Source organism: Schistocerca americana, chromosome 2, assembly GCF_021461395.2.
Source record: "Schistocerca americana isolate TAMUIC-IGC-003095 chromosome 2, iqSchAmer2.1, whole genome shotgun sequence".
In the NCBI taxonomy this organism is placed as follows: Eukaryota; Metazoa; Arthropoda; class Insecta; order Orthoptera; family Acrididae; genus Schistocerca; species Schistocerca americana.
The window spans coordinates 159,918,324-159,941,068 of record NC_060120.1 but is presented as its reverse complement, the minus strand read 5'-3'; the positions used below and the strand labels follow the sequence as shown (position 1 = coordinate 159,941,068).

The 22,745-nt window shown below is 40.5% G+C and overlaps 1 protein-coding gene across 1 annotated transcript in view; it reads right to left on the bottom strand.

The window, feature by feature from the left end:
- Positions 1-16,764, bottom strand: part of LOC124593848 — a 542,124-nt gene extending 525,360 nt beyond the window's left edge. Inside the window, exon 1 of the mRNA XM_047132196.1 lies at positions 16,653-16,764. Within this exon, the coding sequence (XP_046988152.1) occupies positions 16,653-16,764 (112 nt within the window). The remainder of the gene's footprint in view (positions 1-16,652) is intronic.
- Between the last annotated feature and the right edge of the window lie 5,981 nt (positions 16,765-22,745).

Below are 22,745 nucleotides of genomic sequence, written 5' to 3'. Positions count from 1 at the left end.
GCTGATAACACTTTGGCCATTGCTGAGTCTTTTGTAATATTACATGTTGGTTCTTCAATAGCTTGAAGATTTAAAGGTAATTTTAATGCTGAATGAGCCGTACGCCATCCTTCTAACAATGTGGCTGCTATTCCAGAGGAAGCAACTGCAACCGCAATGCCAGATGCGTTTTTGTTATACCACGTTTTATAGCGGTCGAACGAGATAAAAAGTATCCTATGTCCGTCTCCTGGTTCTAAGCTACTTCTCCACCAATTTTCAGCGAAAACGGTCCAGCAGTTCTTGAGTTATAAATAGTGTAACTAACACGACTTTCTTTAATACAGGGCGAGTCACCTAACGTTACCGCTGGATATATTTCGTAAACCACATCAAATACTGACGAACCGATTCCACAGATCGAACGAGAGGAGAGGGGCTAGTGTAATTGTTTAATACAAACTATACAAAAATGGCACGGAAGTATGTTTTTTAACACAAGCCTACGTTTTTTTAAATGGAACCACGTTAGTTTTGTTAGCACATCTGAATATATAAACAAATACGTAATCAGTGCCGTTTGTTGCATTGTAAAATGTTAATTACATCCGGAGATAGTGTAACCTAAAGTTGACGCTTGAAACCTCCGACGTTCCGGGGCCCAAACAGCTGCAACATACATCGCGTTTCTACAGAATGAGCTGCCACCGTTGCTCGAAAATGTCCCACTGGAAACGCGTCGACGTATGTGGTACCAGCATGATGGTGCACCTGCACATTCCGCAATTAATACTAGGCTGACCCTTGACAAGATGTTCGACGGGCGTTTCATAGGACGTGGAGAACGCATAAATTGGCCAGCCAGTTCTCCTGATCTTACACCTCTCGACTTCTTTCTGTGGGGTACGTCAAAGGAGAATGTGTACCGTGATGTGCCTACAACCCCAGAGGATATGAAACAACGTATTGTGGCAGCCTGCGGCGACATTACACCAGATGTACTGCGGTGTGTACGACATTCATTACGCCAGAGATTGCAATTGTGTGCAGCAAATGATGGCCACGACATTGAACATCTATTGGCCTGACATGTCGGGACACACTCTATTCCTCTCCGTAATTGAAAACGGAAACCACGTGTGTACGTGTACCTCACCCCTCACGGTAATGTACATGTGCGTCAGTGAAAAAGACCAAGAAAAAGGTGTTACCATGTGGACGTAATGTGCTGTTCCAGTCTCTTCTGCACCTAAGGTCCATCACTCTTCCCTTTGGATCCCTACGTAATTCGGTGCTTTCCGATACACACGATCGAACAGCGGAGAAGTGGTACTCAAGCGTCAACTTTAGGTTACAATATCTCCGGATGTAATTAACATTTTACAATGCAACAAACGGCACTGATAACGTATTTGCTTATATATTCAGATGTGCTAACAAAACTAACGTGGTTCCATTTAAAAAACGTAGGCTTGTGTTAAAAAACATACTTCCGTGCATTTTTGTATGGTTTGTATTAAACAATTACACTAGCCCCTCTCCTCACGTTCGGTCTGTGGAATCAGTTCGTCAGTATTAGATGTGGTTTACGAAATATATCCAGCGGTAATGTTAGGTGACTCACCCTGTATATATAGACATAGGTACTGTAAATTTATTTATTGAATATTTTAACAGAGAAACCAGGAAGAAAACAAAGCGTTATTAAGCTGAAAATTAAAATGGGAAGGCTTACGGTATGGCACTGATAACTCTACATTGTCGAAGGTAACTAGAAAAAAAGGGAAGAAAGAATATGGACAAGTGCGAGGACCCACTATCTGACGATTCTGTATAAACATAATTATTTATATATTTAAAGATAATAATAATAATAATAATAATAAAAATTTCGTGCGGCTCAGTGTCCTGGTCCAACTCTTTCTACTGAAAGGATAAGTGTAGGGCACGGGGAAGGGAACAGGCATAAAGGCAATAGCGGTGAACATGAGAGCAGCAGGATTCGCGGGACTTCTCAGTTTCAGCATCTTCATGAGTCTTAAGTTTCAAACAGTCTGCAACTGCATCTACACACGTTCTCCGCGAGCTGCCGTAGAGTCATTCTCATCTGCAACTTGCGTGTCCCCAAACTACGCCAGTCATCCAACTGGTAAAACGAGACCTACAGTTTAACGTGGGATCCGAACCACTTACTGTTTCTGGCTACTGCTTACATCGTTGAGAGGTGAAGGCTAAGTTAAAACGAAGGCTTAAAAAGCCGTGGTCCAACCGAGACACGATCCCGCGACCTCATGGCTTGCAAGCTCGCGCTTTAGCACTCTCTCTCTCTCTCTCTCTCTCTCTCTCTCTGTCTCTCTCTCTCTCTCTCTCTCGACCCTTTTTAATTCTTCATTTTGTTCATCACTGTTCTCATCATTTAGTCTAGGCGGACGTCACACGACAACCGTCCAAGTTCCATTGTTGAACGCTGAATTTACTTTTTTCTTCTTTTTTTAAATGTATTAGAGAGCAGCCAGATCTTTGACCAAACACAATAAGCTACCGTGTTGGCACTTCTAGACCACAAGAGTAGACAAGTCTGTAGACAATACGAGTACATTTACAGGTTTTTAAGAATAAGTTTGCGAGTATAAAAACGTGAGACATAAATGGTCGTGTCTTTTGACTGCATTACTTTACAAGCTTAAATTCTTTACACAGTCAAGGGACCGTATAGCTTAGTATTTGACATTAATTTCAGCTTGATGCTTCCATCTGTTCCTGACAAAAAGACGGCCTGATTAAAATGTAGTTACGGTGTCGAGGTTTTCTGTATCAAGCTTAGATGTTCGTAACAGCACGGCGATGAGACGACCAATCACGAGTCCGATGCAGATAGCGGATTAGAATGATAGTTGTATCACTGACGGAAAAAGATCGTAACACCAAATATCATTATTGCAGAGTAATGTAATTTCTGGAATACACTCGTCTAGGTAACACTTTTAAGCGGTTAACATTGCCAAGATCATAGTTTAATGTCAGCCCGAAGTAAGCCTTTGCCTGCATGAAATATTGGTACTTTAATAACCGGTATGACTGCGAGAGTGCTGAATGCAAGCATGCTAACTTACATGCATTGTGTTGTACGGCTACCGGATGTCAGTTTGTGGGATGGAGCTCCATGCTTATTCGATTTGGTTGGTCCCTACAGGGACAATTAATGCTGTTTGTGGATGACGCTGGAGTTGTCTGATGATGTCCCATATGTGCTCGACTGGAGACAGGTATGGTGATGAATGAGTAGGCAAGGCAACATATTGACGCCCTATGTAGCATATGTGGTGACAACAGCGGTATTTGGGCAAGCGTTATCCTATTGCAAAACACCCCCAGGACTGCTTTTCATGAATTGCAGCACAACGGAACAAGTCACCAGACTGACGTACTAACCTGCATTCAATGTGCGCGGGATAACCACGATTGTGCTCCTGCTGTCAGACGAGATCGCAACGCGGATCACAGCTCCAGACGTAGGCCCAGAGGATCTGGTGTGCAAACAGATTGGTTGCAAGCCCTGAGCTGGCCCCTTCCTAAACAGCATACAGCCATGACTTTCACCGAGGCAGAACCTGCTTTCATCAGAAAACACGACCTCCACCCTGCCCTCCAGTGAACTCTCTGCTGACACCTCTGAAGTCGCAAATGGCGGTGATTTGCGGTTGGTGGAATGCACGCTGCAGGGCGTCTGGTTTCGAATTTTCCCTGTTCGATTGGTCACTGTGGTGCCAACTGAAGCTCAGTTTGCTGTTGCCGTTGCAGGTGCTCCAGAGGTATAAGCCGAACACGATGGTCTTCCCTCCCTGTATTGCCACGTGGCTGTCCCAAGACCGGTCTTCTTGCGACAGTTCTTCTCAAGACCGCTGCTGCCAGCAATCACATGTTGTGGTCACTTTCCTGCCAAGTCTTTCTGCAGTATGGCAGAAGGAACATCCATATTCTCGTAGCCCTGTTATGCGACCTCGTTCAAACTCAGTGAGATGCTGGCAATGGCATCTTTCTCGTCTTACAGGTATTGGCATTCCGTCGCGTACTGGCACAGCCTCACTATACCAGAATGAAGTAAGTGCGAACTGCGTAGAGCAATTTGGACGTTAACGACAATGGGTTAGTTATAAATTGCTGTCAGCCTCTATATCAGAGATGAGAGGGAGAGAATCTCCTTGGTTTGAAGCAAATAAGTTTGCTGAAAACATGTTACAGAATTGCAATAGGCAGAAAAGATTGGTTAGTTTCCATCAAGTTTATTCTCACACATACTTATGTGAGGTGTTTGACCATAAACCCCTTAGTAAGATTCAGTCTATATATTCGGACTTGCTACTTCAAAGCTAATTGCCAGTACATATAAGAAACAAGTACAAAGCAATCACTTGTTCTTGGATAGCAGTGAAATCTCTCTAAGTAATTGAGACAAACACTGACAGCCTCTGTTCAACACTGTTCCAATGAAACTCTAAAAATCCTACTTGACCTGCAGTTCCTGAGTGTCCACCAGACTCTGTCACCGTCTTCTCATAGTTGAAGTCTTTATCAGCTGTATCGGCTGCTGTGGGCCTACCCGGCCGCGCTGGCGTCTCGCTGCGGAATCTCCAAACTGCCGGCACTGGCTCTGAATCTGCATCTGAATCTCTGCTTCTAGCTATTCCGCTGCCTGGCTTTTTATTTCGTTTCTCATGTACTTGGGTGCGCACGAGTTAATTTGTTTCACACGACCCTTTCATTTCTAAGTGATCGGATTGCACAAGAATGCCTATGGTTCCACACGACACTCGCGTTTCTAATTGGTCGGCTTGCGCAAGAATGCCTTCGGTTCCACACGACACTTTCGTTTCTAGCTGCACACAACTTAATTTGGTTCCACACGAGTCTTTTCCGCACGTGACTGACTCTCTCTCTCATTTATCGCCCTGGTGATTGCGTCTTCCATTGCGCAAGTGTGATTTACGCAACTCTCTCTGGCAGGAAGTCAAACATTAAGTTATTTGATCAACAAGCCATACTTGGCAGCCTCCGCCGCTTATCTTGTCCCTACGTCCTGGTGGACTATTTCTTAATGTCGGCTGGCTGTTTGCCTATGGAGCCTGGACTCTTATTATGGTCACAAGAGTAAGTGTCGCTACTAGAAGCATTCTTACGCGGCTACCGTGAAACCTGAACAAACATCATCTTTTAGATGTTATTTATTCTGATGTCGTGGTAGTCTGTAGTAGTTTAAAACATCTTCCATTTTTTTATAATTTTTTTTGCAGAAGATCATAGCTTATTAAATTTTTGTTTAAAGTCTCTCGACATGACTTTTTCCAAATTACGTGAGCGAAATCGGTTATTATGGACTACAATGTCGGCCGGATATTTACGTATAAGTCGTTGTGCTGTGTATTTGTGGCACTATTTTAGAAATTCTGTAGTTAATGGTAACTCATATTGAATTTAATTTGCAGGATGAAATGTAGGATGGTGTTTCCAAGGAGGGCTGCAGGGTACGAAAGGAATATGCAAAAAACGTGAAGTATAAAACCTCCTTCGGATGGCATTCACTGGTGTTGCTGAAAAGAAGTTTCATACGTCTCTCGTCTTAGTATACACGATCAAAGTTGGTTTTCTGGCGGCCGACTATCAGTTGCTGATATTTTGAAACTGACATTTACATAACGATGTAGGATTCTGTGGTTAGGCTGGAATTTTATGGCATATCTTGCTTGTCAAAAGTGCTTCAATGTTTTTTAAGAAAATATGATGATTTTCGAGGATATGGCTATGCATGAACATAGCAGTACAGTTGAAATTACTCCCAGTGATACATGACATGTATTCGCAATTGCAAATACGAAAAACTATCATGTGTACAATGGAATGATGAAAGTGAACTTTTGTGCCGGACCAGGAGTAGAATCTGTATTTCCCACTATACAAGAGCGGTCGCCTTAAACGCTTTGGCTATTCGTTTACGCATGTGGCCCAGACTCAAGCTTCCATACATAGTCATTGATGCGTCACAGCCTGTAATCGTACACACGTTACATAATTCCCGTTAAAAAGGAAGGATATTTTAAGCTATAGTTGCTGTCTGGTATCGGAGGATAAACGTGATAGTCCAAGGTCTGCATGCATGTCTGAAGAAACATTGCATCGTTTTTCTAAACAACTGCCGTATCTACTCCGGGTGAAACGAGCTTCTTTCATATTTGCAGTCTTGCTTGCTAAAAATGCTTCACCGTTTTCAAAGAGTATATGACGATTTTCGAGGTTGTGCTTAGGCCGCAATCCAATAGTTCAGCTAAAAATAACTGCAAGTGAGACGAACAGCAATCGAATTTCTTAGGGTCTTCTTTGTCACAAATAGTTCTCTTGTTTCTATGAATATATGACGATTTTCGAGGTTGTGGTTGGACAGGAACCTAATAACACAGCTTAAATTACTGCAAGTAAAACATACACAAAACATACTTGCTTGGAACTCCATTCACTGTGTCCTACGCAACATTGCTGAAAGCACTGGACGATAGCAGTATTGTTTACGGTGTGAAATAAATGAGAAACTGCAACATATGACGATCTTCGAGTATGTGGTTGAGCAGAAACCTAATAGCATTGCATCCATTACTGCGAGTGAAACCAACATATAATTGTAATCTGGCGTGGCTAACTACTTCATTGTCTTCTAATAACATGATGATTTTGGAGTTTGCCATTAGGCAGAAACCTAATGCAATAGCCTACACTATTACGCATGATCTAAATAGCAATCGTGTTCGTATCAAAAAGAACACAGTGTCCAAAGCAACATGTTGCTGATATAACGAACAGCCTACAGCCGCGAACTAATGAAAACCTAGAATCTCATAGGCTACCTGAATTTCACTGCTGATTGGCCACCTTCCACTTCCCATGATTTATTCTGACGTTTACCAACATGTGCAGGTTACGTAAAAATTCACGGACAGTGTACCAGCACTTTAACCTAGGGCCTCATCTGTTGACTGCATTGACTCAGAAGTTGAAATATTTTATGCCACCAAGCGAGCATAGACGTCCGTGTGTTACATAAATTTCAATTCTGTACCTGTACTGTTACCTGAGGGAAAGAGGTCTTAACAGTCGGACTGACTAGCAGATGGATAAGAAATGGAAACATTTATATAGTATAATTATAAATTAACCATTTGTCAGATATTTTGCTGTACTTGTATTGTGAAACCTTGCTTCTTGCCGAATATTATGATTCTAGGTCAATGGAAAATACCCTACAGGTGTTGAAGAGTGAGTCTGCGAGTGTCAAAATACGTAACTCCAATCTTTTGATTGGAGTGACGTAAAAGCTTCTATTTTTCACACAGCCAAGGAACCGCAAACGATATAAATTCCAGCTTGATACCTGCATCCGCCCCTGAGAAAAGGGGTACAGAGATAAAGGCAACAAATTGATCCTATTATATTACTTTTGAATGCATTGTAGGAGTGAACAGTGATCAATGTTGTTACAAATATTTACTATCAAAAACAGTCTTGATTACAAATTATTTATTCCGGTGACCTGTTCGACCACCACTGTGGTCATCTTCAGACATACAAGTCTTATACAAAGCTTTGATTATAGGGCTAAATACATTAAAGAAAATAGATAAAGTTCCAAAGCTAGTAAAATTATGAATTACCAACGAGTAAGAACCTCCTTCTGGTGGTAAAACACTAATGGAGAAAACAGTGCACGTTTTACCATATATACTGGAGGCTCCACCCACTTTTGACAGAATGAAGTCATTGCTAACCAATGGGTTATAGGTCAAATAACAACGTAAATTTTTTTTACTTAAAAGAACATTGACAGCAACGGAAAATAAACTCACATAAAACTTAGCTTGTTGAACAGCTATTGTCAGTTAAGAAGCGTTAAAAATATTTAAACATGTAGGATAAATGAACACCGTTTTGACAGTACATGGGCTGCCCTCTCAAGAACTGTTAGTGAACCATTTGGAACCACAGGTTGCCATTGTGAAGCTAGACGACGTTCCAAAGCGGTGGCAGCTGGCTTCTTTCCCCTGAAGTTGTTGAAGAGTCGATAGGTTAACCAGTGGTTCTCATGGTGAGGATGGACGCTATTCCAAAGATGTGGCAGCAGACTTCTTTCCACTGAAGTTGTTGTAAAGTCGATAGGCAAACCAGTGGTTGCCATGGTGAGGATGGGCACCTTCCCAAAGATGTGGCAGCAGGCTTCTTTCAAACAAAGTTGTTGTGAAAGTGGAATGGCAAACACTGTCACGTCAGACGATGTACTATTGAGCAGCAACAAGTCTTTATTGAAACGACAGACGCTCTATCAGGGCGCTTTTCAATGAGGCGGCTGCAAAAATCCTCAACTGATATGTATAGTGCCTGCTACACAGACACGATTTACTAGTGTAATAAGAGACTTCCATTTACAAAGACTACCCGATACATAATAATTAATTCTTACACATCAATACTAAAAAAAAAGAATCGAGAGGGCACAGTAGTTGTGCATATTTATGAAATATTGTCTATGAAGCTCCTATGTACATTCCAATTTTTTTCTTTTTTTTTTTTACATGTGACAATCTTTAAAAGGCATTGATATGTCTTATGTTGCATGCCAGTTTTATAAACAAATAAAAATAGTGAAAATGGAAGGAATTTCAAATTATAATACTATAAACCGTAGTGTCAGAAATAAAAGGTTGTGCATTAGCAATACGCAGTCTTAAAGAATATAAGCAAATATTCTAAAAACAAATAGCCAATCACAAAATAATATTTGGCAAAATAAAATTACAAAGTAAAAATAATATATTTCATAAAGGTTTAATAATTTAAAAAAAACGAGGGACAGAGTGACAATTATAAAACAGATCGTCAAAAAGCTCAAAGAAATGTTTGTCTTTGAATTCAAGTTGCTGATTTAAGACCGATAACGGTTTACTTTTGTAATGTGTAGAGAATTTAATTTCTTCTGAAGTATTTTGCAGTAGTCCTTTTGGTTACAGTATGTAATATTTTGAAATTGTTAGCAATGCTACCCTCAGAATGATTGTCTCCATCAAGTTGTGGACCAAATATTGATTTGGTACGTGCAGTACCAAAAGTATGTTCCTTAAAATGTGTTAGAAAGTTACGGCTGGTTTGGCCAATAAACTGTTCATTAAATAGTATTTTGTAAACGCTGACTTTTGGTATATGTTTGATTCCCTAGTTGTGTGTTTCAGTTTCATCTGCAGTGGGTTATTGGTTTTGAATGCTATTGTCACACTTGTATTCTTAAATAATTTATTTATTTTATCTGAAATAGATACCATTTATGTCATTTTAATAAATCATTTCTTGGAATTTATAAAAGCATCATTAGTTCTTTGTAATTTTTGATGTAACAGATCAACCTAATGGGCATTACAATTGTTCGCAACTGCTATCTGTTTTATGGTATCAATTTCCTTCTGGATTGCTTCAGTTTTAAGAGGTCATCTCAATATCCTATGTATCAGTGTTTTAAAAAATGCCGTTTTGTATTTTAATGGACGGCATGATGTAGCATTTATTTTTATTACGGTGTATGTGGGTTTTCTGTAAACAGAAATATCATGTTTTCCATTCCTGTTTGCAATTGTGAGGTCTATGAAATTAATACTATTGTTACTTTCATGTTCCACTGTAAATACAAGTTTGGATGTAAATTATTTATGTTGTTAGTGAAAGCATTAGTTTCTTCCTTATAACCTTTATATACTAGCAATGTGTCAACAACATATCTTTTGTAGTATATAATTTTACTCGTTATTTCTCGATTATTTTTGAAAAATTATATTTCAACGTAATTGACGATGGTACCTGCTACAGTGGTAGCCAGGGAATTCCCCATTGGAAGTTCATCTTTCTGAATACGTATTTTATTATTAAATGAAAAAAATTGAAATCCAGAGTAATTCTTAACAGTTTAGTGAACTCTACTATCTATTTGGGGCTCATGATTTTATGATGCATTGAGTTATATTTAATAATAGAGATAGGCTCTTGAATAGGTATGTTTGTATAAAGTTTGGTGATGGCCAACGATGCGAACCTTGCATTTTTTGGAATTTCCACATTATAAATTAATTTAGCTAACTCAAACCTGTTTTAATGCTATAATTTTGGTCACAAATTTAAAAGATTTTAAGATTTGATTAAGCTTTTTGTTCAGGTTATAAGAGGGATCTTGATATTGTTAACAATTGGACGAATTGGTAAATTTGGTGTGTGTAATTTTATTTGTGATCTCAACTTAGGTAAAGTGGGACTGACAACCTTAAGTGTCATTTTCTCTTTAGGTTGAAATAAAAAGTCACTATCATCAATCAGATTTTTGTTTGAAGTTTTAACACCAATCGAATAACTGAGGTTAATAAAGACCCAAATTCAAGATTTCAAATAAGAATTATTTAAATTATTTAAGAATAAAAGTGTGACAATAGCATTCGAAACCAATAACCCACTACAGACTAAACTTAATCACACAATTGGGAAATCAAAGATATACCAAAAATCACGTATTTACAAAATACTAAGTAATGACTGTGAGAAACAGTATATTAGCCAAACTGGCCATAACTTTCTAACAAGTTGTAAGGAACATACTACTGGTACTGGACGAACCAAATCAATATTTGTTCCACATCTTGATGAATACAAACATTCTGAGGGTTGCATCTTTAACAATTTGAAATATTACATACTGTGCCAAAGGGACTTTAGAAAAATTGAAATCTATACACTTTATAAAAGCAAACCGTTATCTGTTTTAAATGAGCATCTTGAATTTAAAGACAAATATTTCATTGAGCTTTTTGACGATCTGCTTTAGAATGTTCACTCAGTCCCTCGTTTTTTTTTAGATTATTGAGGCCTTAGACAAACATTTCATAGAGCTTTTTGACGATCTGCTTTAGAATGTTCACTCAGTCCCTCGTTTTTTTTTAAATTATTGATGCCTTTATGAAATATTTTATTTTTACTTTGTAATTTTCTTTTGTCAAATATTATTTTATGACTGACTATTGGTTTTTGGAATGTTTGCTTATATGCTTTAAGACTGAATATTGCTAATGCACATCCTTTTATTTCTGACACTACAGTTTGTAGTATTATAATTTAAAATTCCTTCCATTTTCACTATTTTTATTTGTTTATAAGACTGGCACGCAACATAAGACATATCAATGCCTTTTAAAAATAGTCACATGTAAAAAAATTGAAAAAAAATTTGAATGTACATAAGGAGCTTCATAGACAATATTTCATAAATATGCACAATTACTGTGCCCTCTCGATTCTTTTTTTTAGTATTGATGTGTAAGAATTAATTATAATGTACCGGGTAGTCTATGTAAATGGAAGTCTCTTATTACACTAGTAAATCGTGTCTGTGTAGCAGGTACTATACATGTCAGTTAACGATTTTTGCAGCCGCCTCATTGAAAAGCGCCCTGATAGAGCGTCTGTCGTTTCAATAAAGACTTGTTGCTGCTTAATAGTACATCTTCTGACGTGATAATGTTTGCCATTTCACTTTCACAACAACTTCGTTAGAAAGAAACCTGCTACCACATCTTTGGGAAGGCGCCCATCCGCACCATGGCAACCACTGGTTTGCCTATCGACTCTACAACAACTTCAGTGGAAAGAAGCCTGCTGCCACATCTTTTGAACGGCGTCTAACTTCACCATGGCAACCAGTGGCTCCAAATTGTTCACTAACAGACCTTGAGAGGGCAACCCATGTAGTGTCAAAACGCTGTTCATTTATCCTAGATGTTTAAATATTTTTAAGTCTTCTTAACTGAAAATAGTTGTTGCACAAGCTAAGTTTTATGTGTGTTTATTTTCCGTTCTTGTCAACGTTCTTTTAAGTAAAAAAATATACGTTGTTATTCGACCTTTAAGCCGTTGGTTAGAAATGACTTCATTCTGTCAGAAGTGGGTGGAGCCTACAGTATATATAGTAAGACGTGCACTGGTTTCTCCATTAGTGTTGTACCGCCAGAAGGAGGTTGTTACTCGCTGGTAACTCATTGTTTTATAGCTTTGTAGCTTTATGTATTTCCTTTAATGTATTTAGACCTGTAATCAAAGCTTTGTATAATACTTGTAGGTCTGAAGATGACCACAGTTGTGGTCGAATCGGGTCACGGGAATAAATAATTTGTGATTTTTTGATAGTAAATATTTGATCCTATAAGGGTTCCGTTTTTACCGAGTGCGGTGCGAAATCATCAAATGATGAAATTACGACTCGAAAGAACTGATAAGCTGGGCAAGAAAAGCAGACCAACACACATACACAAAGATATTAAGTATAATAGATGTCTAAACTCCCGTAGCAAATGGAAATGGCTATAAATTCTTGAAAAGCGTCTTAGTATGTATGAAGGAACGCCAGTTGGGCATGATTTTGTTACTGAAAACGGTTTGATAACGTACTGTTTTGTGATAACAGCCGCGACAAAACGATGCCCCTCTTCACTTTTTACTGTATACGTTGACAGGGGGGTACAGACATAGAATGAGCAAAACGCCGTAGAAAATGGTTATAACGACGTCGAAGGGTCTGACCGTTTATGATCGTTATAGTCGATAGTCGGACAAACAGAGTTTTCACTTCGTTTTTTGATAAAAGTTTCATGTGTGTTTATTTTAGGGTCCCTCGGAATTAACACTTGAAAATGCAACAGAAACATGGTACACCTACAGTAGTTACAAAAAGGTATTTGTAGAGAGGGACTGAAGAGGACCTTTTCCTTTGTTTATGCAGTACGTACAGAAATAAAATGTTACCAAAACATAAGAACCTTTAATGTGTGAATAGAGAAGTAGCAACAATGAAATTTTTTCGGTAATATTGGAAACGATCGTGGATAATGAATAAGATAAAATGTTGAGCATGTTTAAAACTTACTGTACGCGTCTTATAGAACAATAGTCATGAATGACGTAGCTTCGTTCCAGTTACTGTATTACAAAAACTAATCAACATTAACAAAATGAAAAGCAGTATTCTCTTCATCAGTTACACGAAAGCCTACACTTCCACCTACGTTTTTCTTTAAAATGTTGTACAGATGTAACATCATTGTTTTTGCGGTGGTCTTCAGTCTGAAGACTGGTTTTATGTAGCTCTCCATGCTACTCTATCCTGTGCGGGCCTCTTCATCTCCCAATAACTACTGCAACCTACATCCTTCTGAATCTGCTTCCTGTATTCATCTCGTAGTATCCCCCATACTTCCCTCCACTACTAAAATGGTGATTCCTTGATGTTTCAGAGTATGCCCTATCAAATGATCCGTTATTTTGGTCAAGTTGTGCCACAAATTTCGTGCCTCCCCAATTCTATTCAGTACCTCCTCATTACCTACGTGGTCGACCCATTTAATCTTCGACAATCCTTTGTAGCACCGCGTATCGACAGCTTCCATTCTCTTTTGTTTGAACTTTTTACTGTCCTTGTTTCACTTCAATATATGGTAACACTCCGTACAAATAACTGCAGAAAAGACTTCCCAACACTTAAATCTATATTCGATGTTAACAAATTTCTCTGTTTCAGAAATGCTTTTCTTGTCAGTGCCCAGTCTACATTTTATATCCTCTCCACTTCGGCCAACATTAGTTATTTTGCTGTCTACAAAACTCATCTACTACATTGTCTCGTTTCCTAATCTGATTCCCTTAGTATACCCTGATTACTTCGACTACATGCCATTATTCTTGTTTTGCTCTATTGCATGTTCATCTTATATTTTCCTTTCAAGACAATGTCCATTCCGTTCAACTGCTCTACCAAGTCTGTAGCTGTCTCTTAACAGTGTCGTCGGCTAACCTTAAAGTTTTTATTTCTTCACCCTGAACTGTAATTCCTAACCGAAATTTTTCTTTAGTTTCTTTTACTGCGTGTTCAATGTTCAGACTGAATAACATCTCGGATTGGCTGCAGCCCTGTCGCACTCCCTTCTCAACCACTGCTTCCCTTCCACGCCCCTCGACTCTCGTAACTGCCGTCTGTTTTCTGTACAAGTTGGAAATACCCTTTCGCTCCCTGTATTTTACCCTTGCTACCTTCAAGATTTCAAAGAGAGTATTCCAGTCAACATTTCCAAAAGCTTTCTCTCAGTCTACAAGTGCTATAAACATAGGTTTGTTTTTCCTTAACATATCTTCCATGAAAAGTCGTAGGGTCAGTATTGCCTCGTGTGTTCCTACATTTCTCCGGAATCCAAACTGATCTTCCCCGAGGTCTGCTTCCCATAGTTTTTTCATTCTTCTATAAAGTATTCGTGCTGGTATCCTGCAACCACGGTTCATTAAACTGACAGTTCGCTAATTCACTCACCTCTTAGCAACTGCTTTCTTTGGAATAGGAATTACTACATTCTTCTTTAAGTCTGGGGTTATTTCACCTGTCTCAGGCATCTTGCGCACCAGACAGAAGAGTTTTGCTATGGACAGCTCTCGCAAGGCTATCAGTAGGTCTTCCGAAGCTCTGTCAAATTCTTCTCGGAGTATCAAATCGTGCATTTCATCTTTGTCTACGTCCGCGTCACTTTCTACAATATTGCCCTCAACTTCATCTCCATTGTATAGTCCCTCTATGTAATCCTTCCAACTTCCAGCTTTCCGTTATTTGCTTATGACTGGTTTCCTATCCGAGCTGTTGATAATCATACAGCTGCCTCTTTTTTTCCCAAAGGCCTCTTTAATATTCCTGTAAGCAGTATCTATATTTCTCTTAGTGAGATATGCTTCTATATCCTTAAATTTGTCGCCTAACCATTCCTGCTTAGCCATTTTGCGCTTCCTGTCAGCCTCATGTTTTAAACGTTTGTATTCCCTTTCGCCTGCTTCTTTTGCGGCATTTTTAAATTCTCTCTTTTCATCATTTAAATTCAGCATCTCAGACGTGATGTATTGCACATAAAACACTAAAAAGATCTGACATAGACAACCACGAAGCATCGAAAACGAACACACTATTATTCCACGTCTGTACTCTAAAGAAAGAACACATATTGGAATTCGGTTTTCTAACTTTCTACAGTCACGTCAATGGTAGAGTCGTTTAGTTTTGTAACCAGTTGCTTTAAATTTAAAATTCAATACAGTAACGCATGCTGTAGCATGCTGTCCTACTTAAGGTAATCAGTTATCTCTGTTTGCTTTTTGCATTTGAAATGTTCGTATACATTTTGTGTTTGACAATGCATTCGTTTTAATACCCATCTCCAGAATACTGGAGGTTGAAAAAAAAGTTACATTGTTGTTAGTAATCCCCTAACAAATAAAAATGAACACTGGACATAACAGCTGATATATTTCTCCGAAAATGTAATACAAAATATGTCATTCCATGCGATAATTCGCAGTAAGAGATGTCGTGCTAAGCGATTTTTTAAACGTAGCTTTTATATAGGTTTTAGACGAAACCATTACGGATAAGTACACACTTATACATAAAATCGAGCGATTGTGTATAGACATTGTAGAGGGACTGTCTATAGACATGTTGCTAGACTGTGTATATAGACAGTTTAAGTACTTCGTTTCATGTACACACCTGAATGCCTTGTTTCTTGATTTTGTTAAATATGGGTGACCTTGCTGGGATCGCGGCTTGTGCAGTAATGATAATGAATACTGAAAGAAATCGAAAGAGACGTGCCGGCCGGTGTGGCCGAGCAGTTCTAGGCGCTTCAGTCTGGAACCGCGCGACCGCTACGGTCGCAGGTTCGAATCCTGCCTCGGGCATGGATGTGTGTAATATCCTTAGGTTAGTTAGGTTTAGGTAGTTCTAAGTTCTAGGGGACTGATGACCACAGCAGTTAAGTCCCATAGTGCTCAGAGCCATTTGAACCATTTTTGAAAGAGACGCTTGTAAAATGCAAACGGTTTGTGGAGGGCCATTGTTTCGGCTGTAATTTACATACTAATCTGAAGTACAAGATAGCATGTTTTTTCAACAGCACTCACTGGTAAAACATTTTTCTTTTTTGTTTTGTTTTTGGCCAGCTCTTCGATGGTCAACTTTTCCTTGTTATGATTTTCATATTCATCCCACAAAATATGATGCTGTGTGAAAATGCTCAGCTACGTACAACACTTCCTCCGTTGGCCGTTTCTTGATAAGTGATGTCTGGCAATAAGAAAAACAAAAATTATAAAAATCCGACGACACTTTCTCCATGTCGCGGAGAGAATAACTGGCGGCCATGTCTAACAACACGTCCACACTACGAAATGTTGAGCAACTTTGTCCAAAAATTGTCTCGTGTCAGCCATTTCAAACGGGAGTCAAAAGTTCTGCGATTTTGTTGCAGAAGCGTGTCTATACATATCTCTCAGATAAAAATTGCTCTATTTTATGTAATAGTGAGTAACCTGTCTCAGACTTCGTTGTTTTCGCCAATACGTCGTTAAAAGCGGTGTCGTTGTAAACTCTGTCTTTACCGGCGGCGTCATATAAGATTGAGGATGCTGGTTGTTGTGGGACGAGGTACAAGGCTGGACTAGCCCCCTTCCACTAGTGACCGCCGACCACGCCCATTAATCAGTGACGCTAGCGGCAGTCGGCGGTCGCGCGCTGTCACCGGCGAGGTTCCTCCGCCGCTCCGCGCGGCGCTGCGCTGCGGTGGCCGCAGACCGGCAGTAACTGCCGCCGCCGTCGCAGGGCGGCGCGTCAGGCGCGCCGGCGTCAGTCATGTGTCGGCGACACGCGCGCCGCCTCCCACCCACACGAAACATGACGTCACCGGCAGATGCCGCGGGCGGGCCGTCGGCGGCGCCGCCGCGCCCCGCGCCTGAGCGATTTACGATTGGGCCGCGCCTGGGCGCGCCGTGACGCGCCGCTGCCAGGTGATACGTCACGCCGGGGCTGCCCCGCGCCGGCCCGGCCCGGATTTCCTGACGCGCAGTGCGACTGGCCGCCCGCAGCGGCCGCGCAGGCTGCGTTCTGATTTTCACGCATTAATCCCCCGTACGCGGACGCGGACCCTGCGAAACTTGTCCAATCATTCTCGGCTCGTAATAACTTTCTAACTCTGCTGCGGGTCGTTCGTAACACCGATCACTCTGCAGCTTGTCCGCCACTCGCAGCAGCAAGATTCAGCGTGTGGGTTGTACGAAATGTACGAGCGGCAGAGACAGGATTTTTAACTCCAGCTTATGGGTTGAGTGAATCTGTTAGGTTGATGTATAAAATCGTAACGATTTTCCATAATTTTAATACATCTACATCTACATCTACATGGATACACTGCAAATCACATTTAAGTGCCTGGCAGAGGGTTCATCGAACCACCTTCACAATTCTCTATTATTCCAATCTCGTATAGTGCGTGGGAAGAATAAACCCGTATATCTTTCCGTACGAGCTCTGACTTCCCTTATTTTATCGTGGTGATCGTTCCTCCCTATGTAGGTCGGTGTCAACAAAATATTTTCGCATTCGGAGGAGCAAGTTGGTGATCGGAATTTCCTGAGAAGATTCCGTCGCAACGAAAACCGCCTTTCTTTTAATGATTTCCAACACAAATCCTGTATCATTTCTGTGACACTCTCTGCCACATTTCGCCATAATACAAAACGTGCTGCCTTCCTTTGAACTTTTTCGATGTACTCCGTCACTCCTACCTGGCAAGGATCCCACATCGCGCAGCAGTATTCTAAAAGAGGACGGACAAGCGTAGTGTAGGCAGGTCTGTTACATTTTCTAAGTGTCCTGCCACTAAAACGCAGTCTTTTGTTACCCATCCCCACAACATTTTCTGTGTTTTTCTTCCCATTTAAATTGATCGTAATTGTAATACCTAGGTATTTAGTTGAATTTACGGCCTTTAGAATAGACTGATTTATCGTGTAACCGAAGTATAAGGCTTTCCTTTTAGCACTGATGTGGATGACCTCACACTTTTCGTCATTTAAGGTCACCTGCCACTTTTCGTACCATTCCGATATTTCTTCTAAATCGTTCTGCAGTTTATCTTCTGATGACTTTATTACTCGATAAACGACAGCGTCATCTGCAAACAACCGAAGACGGCTGCTCAGATTGTCTCCCAAATCGTTTATATATATAAGGAACAGCAAGGGGCCTATAACACTACCTTGGGAAACGCCAGAAATCACTTCTGTTTTACTCGATGACTTTCCGTCAATTGCAACGAACTGCGACCTCTCTGACACGAAATCACGAATCCAGTCACATAACTGAGATGATATTCCATAAGCACGCAATTTCACTACGAGCCGCTTGTGTGGTACAGTGTCAAAAGCCTTCTGACAATCCAGAAATACGGAATTGATCTGAAATCCCTTGTCAATAGCACTCAGCACTTCACGTGAATAAAGAGCTATTTGCGTTTCACAGGAACGATGTTTTCCAATAAATACACGTAACAGACACTTTAGTCATCAATCATATATTCTCCTTCATTATTTACAACAGTCTGCGACTCTAGAAATCACATGGTTTTCAGGCAACGTTGAAGGTTGTTCGATTGGGAGTGGGATAGGTGAAAATCTGAGGGTACAAGATCAGATGAATGAGGTTAGTGTTTCTTGTCAATCTAGCAGAATACGGGCTTGCATTATCGTGGGGTAGCATCACTCCATGCATTCTTCCTGGTCACTGTTCTTGCACCATATCCGCCAATACCTTTTAGTTGTTGGCAGTTAGCATCAGCAGTGGTGGTTACACGTCGGAGAAGCAAATCGTGGTACACCATACCGTCACTGTTCCACCAGACGCATAGCAGTACCTCTCGTGAATACTCCAACGTCTTTGTACAGATAAGTTACCTCTTTGTTTGGGCTGATCCTGTCCTTTCTTTTCCTTATGTCAACATAAAATTATCTTTTTTCGTCACCAGTATATAGGATAGAAATGGTCAGGATTATCAACTGAAACACATTTCAGCCGTCTAGTTTCCAACGTTATTTGGAATACCTATTTTAAATAGGACACACGTGATTATGAAACCAATAGTACGATTAATAAATGACGAGCTGTAACAGGGGTAACGAACTCTGTTCTGTGGAACAAAAAGATAAGAAGAACAATGAAGAAGAGAATATGTAAGACTATAGTCCAGAGAGTAGTTTTGTGCGGAGCAGTAGCCTAGGACGTTAGCAAAAGAAATAAACTGCTTGTCACTGAGACGGATTATTTAAGACGAAGCTCATCCTGTACTAGGATGAATAGGATAAGAAATGACGTAATCCGACAAAGTATGAATATGTAAAGGAATATCTGTGACAACATAAAAACGAAATCAGCTGATGTGACGTAATCCAACAAAGGATGAAAATATAAAGGAATATTTGTGACGACATCCAACAAAAACAGCTGATGAGGTTTGGCCATGTGAGTAGGAGGAATGAAGACAGTATACCAAATAGGATAATAAGATGGATACGATCCCGGTGGATGAAAAAATGTCGCTCACGACGCAATTGGCAAAATGATGTGGAAAAGGCAATGGAAGCACGGAATACGAACGTTGAGGAAAGGCAAGACAGAAGACGATGGCGACTGAGGGTGAAGAAGCGGCACCGGCCGTAGATAATCCGCAAGAAGAGGAAGGAGAAGAAGAAGAAGGCATTAACGGGGCGAAAGTGTTGCCACAAATAGTGACGTGGCTGTTCTCGCAGAGATTGTCCAGTGTGGGACATAAAGATTTCCCGTGCAACCAATTTTGTTTTTTGCGACTCTGCATACGAGACACAGTGTGGGTGACTTGCTGCCGGCATTGGAGAAAGTGGCTTGTTAGCCCTTGCATAGCGCTGTGTTCTGTGACGGCACTGGACATTAAACCCAATGGTGTCTATAGCTGGAGCAAAACAGAACGTACAACTGTAATTTGATCATTTGATGTATATGTAATTGATCAAAGTTATTTTTACACCAAAACTTAGAAAAACCAGTCCAATAGAATCCAGAAAGGAAAATATTCTTTGGTTTCAAGAAATATCCAATCCTTAACTGCTACTTCTTAACAAATGCATTCCCCACATTGACTCTGCATTGTAGCAAATCTTGTCTTTTTTCTTTACAATTAAAGCAAGCCCTGCTACATACAATAAGACAATATTTTGACTTTTCAAAACTGAAAGTCTTGAATAAAATATTCTGGCAGTTTTCCGCCGACGAAAACATAGTAACTGTCAGACACCAGAGGTTATCTCCGTCCATGTAAAGCCAACGTCCGAAAGTAATGCCACAACCGGTAGAGTTCGATTGGGACAGCACAACGGATCGGTACTAGCGAACCACCATTACGACAGGCTATCAAATTTCAAGAAGCACAGATACTTGCAAGACAACCGTGGATGCCCATCACATAGTAAGAGAGATGAGAAGTGCATTTTCACGTGAAAACTACCTTTGGATTTACTGCTTGAAACGATACAACCTTTCAAAAAGAAATCAAAATTGGGTCCAGCGCCTTAGGTGTAAAAGGTGGGCTCACGACGACTCTGCCAGAGAAAACACGCTATTTTTTATCTGCTTGAATTGCAACTCACACAGTGATAATGAGGAAATCTTTAATCAACATTAAAACTACTATTAGGCTATATTATGCTAACAGGTGAAAGTTCACCGAATTATTAGCTCAATGCCAGTAAAACTCTTGTGTTTTACCGTCTTAATGAGTGGAAGTAAACCTGTAAATTTGTTTACTGCCAGTAAAACTTCTTTTGAAAATTTTAGCAGTGTGTTTTGTTTATTCATTACTGTGTTCTATTATATGCGTAAACCGTGCTTTCATGGGTGCATAGGCTTGCCGCTTACCCGGGGCACGTTTACGATCGCTATTTGAGGCCATATACAGCTATTTTGCTCTCTTAAATGTACTGTTGAGTTAGAGCCAAATGTACGAAGTTGTAGTTTAAGAACGTATTATAAGAGTAAACAACTTTACACATGATATATCTGTCAAAAGAAAATTAAAAAATCCAGAAAGAAATACTCGTTAACACGCCCCGGTCTCCTCATAAGACGGGTCGCGTGTGATCGCAGGGCTGCGTCCTAAAGGCCACTGTGAAGCAAAGCAAGCGCTGTATCGTGTGTGAGATACACAGGCGAGCAATGTGCCGCGACTTACCCCAGTTCACTGCTAGTAGCGCCACGTCACCTTAAAGCGACTGCGCGTAGCGCGGAAGTATTGCACCACAATTAAGTATGAAATTAAAAATCAAAATATAAGTTTAAACTTTGTTAAAATATAGTTTTGTGTTATAATGTTCATTGACTAAGGCGAAACTGGCACGCTTCTTGATGTTTCGTATCAATAAAATGCACAAAGCTAGCAAACTTAGGTATTACTCTTCCATCGCGGCATCTCAGCAAAAAGGTGAGGGCACTCAGCAACTTGCCTTTCTTCTTAAGAAGTTTATCAAACGGGCGCCGCCTCCACGGAGCAACATCTCCTCTCTCGAACGGGCAGCCGTCCGGTCCATTAGAGAAGACGAAGATCTGATAGTTCTACCAGCGGACAAAGGGAACGCAACGGTTCTTCTGTCACGTGATGACTATCTGGGAAAGATGGATCTCTTACTTGAAGACTCAGCATACGGAACATTGCAGGACGACCCAACTGAACGGATAAAACGGAAGACGCTTTCACTGCTGAAGAAGAGTTCTTTACCTGACGACTTTCTGAAAAAACTTCGTCCTGGTGCTGCCGTGCCACCGAGATTATACGGTCTACCGAAGATTCATAAGAAAGGGGTCCCGCTTCGTCCGACCGTGAGTAATTTGGGTGCTCCTTGCGTGCCTCAGCGATACAGATGGCCGTACCGTAGGTGCAACCACAACGGAGGGGTATCTGTTGACAGGCCAGGCAAACGTGTGGTTCCTGAAGAGGGGCAACAGCCTTTTCAGTAGTTGCAAGGGCAACAGTCTGGATGATTGACTGATCTGGCCTTGTAACAATAACCAAAACGGCCTTGCTGTGCTGATACTGCGAACGGCTGAAAGCAAGGGGAAACTACGGCCGTAATTTTTCCCGAGGGCATGCAGCTTTACTGTATGTTTAAATGATGATGGCGTCCTCTTGGGTAAAATATTCCGGAGGTAAAATAGTCCCCCATTCGGATTTCCGGGCGGGGACTACTCAAGAGAATGTCGTTACCAGGAGAAAGAAAACTGGCGTTCTACGGATCGGAGTGTGGAATGTCAGATCCCTTAATCGGGCAGGTAGGTTAGATAATTTAAAAAGGGAAATGGATAGGTTGAAGTTAGATATAGTGGGAATTGGTGAAGTTCGGTGGCAGGAGGAACAAGACTTCTGGTCAGGTGACTACAGGGTTATAAACACAAAATCAAATAGGGGTAATGCAGGAGTAGGTTTAATAATGAATAGGAAAATAGGAATGCGGGTAAGCTACTACAAACAGCATAGTGAACGCATTATTGTGGCCAAGATAGATACGAAGCCTACACCTACTACAGTAGTACAAGTTTATATGCCAACTAGCTCTGTAGATGACGAAGAAATTGAAGAAATGTATGATGAAATAAAAGAAATTATTCAGATAGTGAAGGGTGACGAAAATTTTAATAGTCATGGGTGACTGGAATTCGGTAGTAGGAAATGGGAGAGAAGGAAACGTAGTAGGCGATTATGGATTGGGGCTAAGAAATGAAAGAGGAAGCCGCCTGGTAGAATTTTGCACAGAGC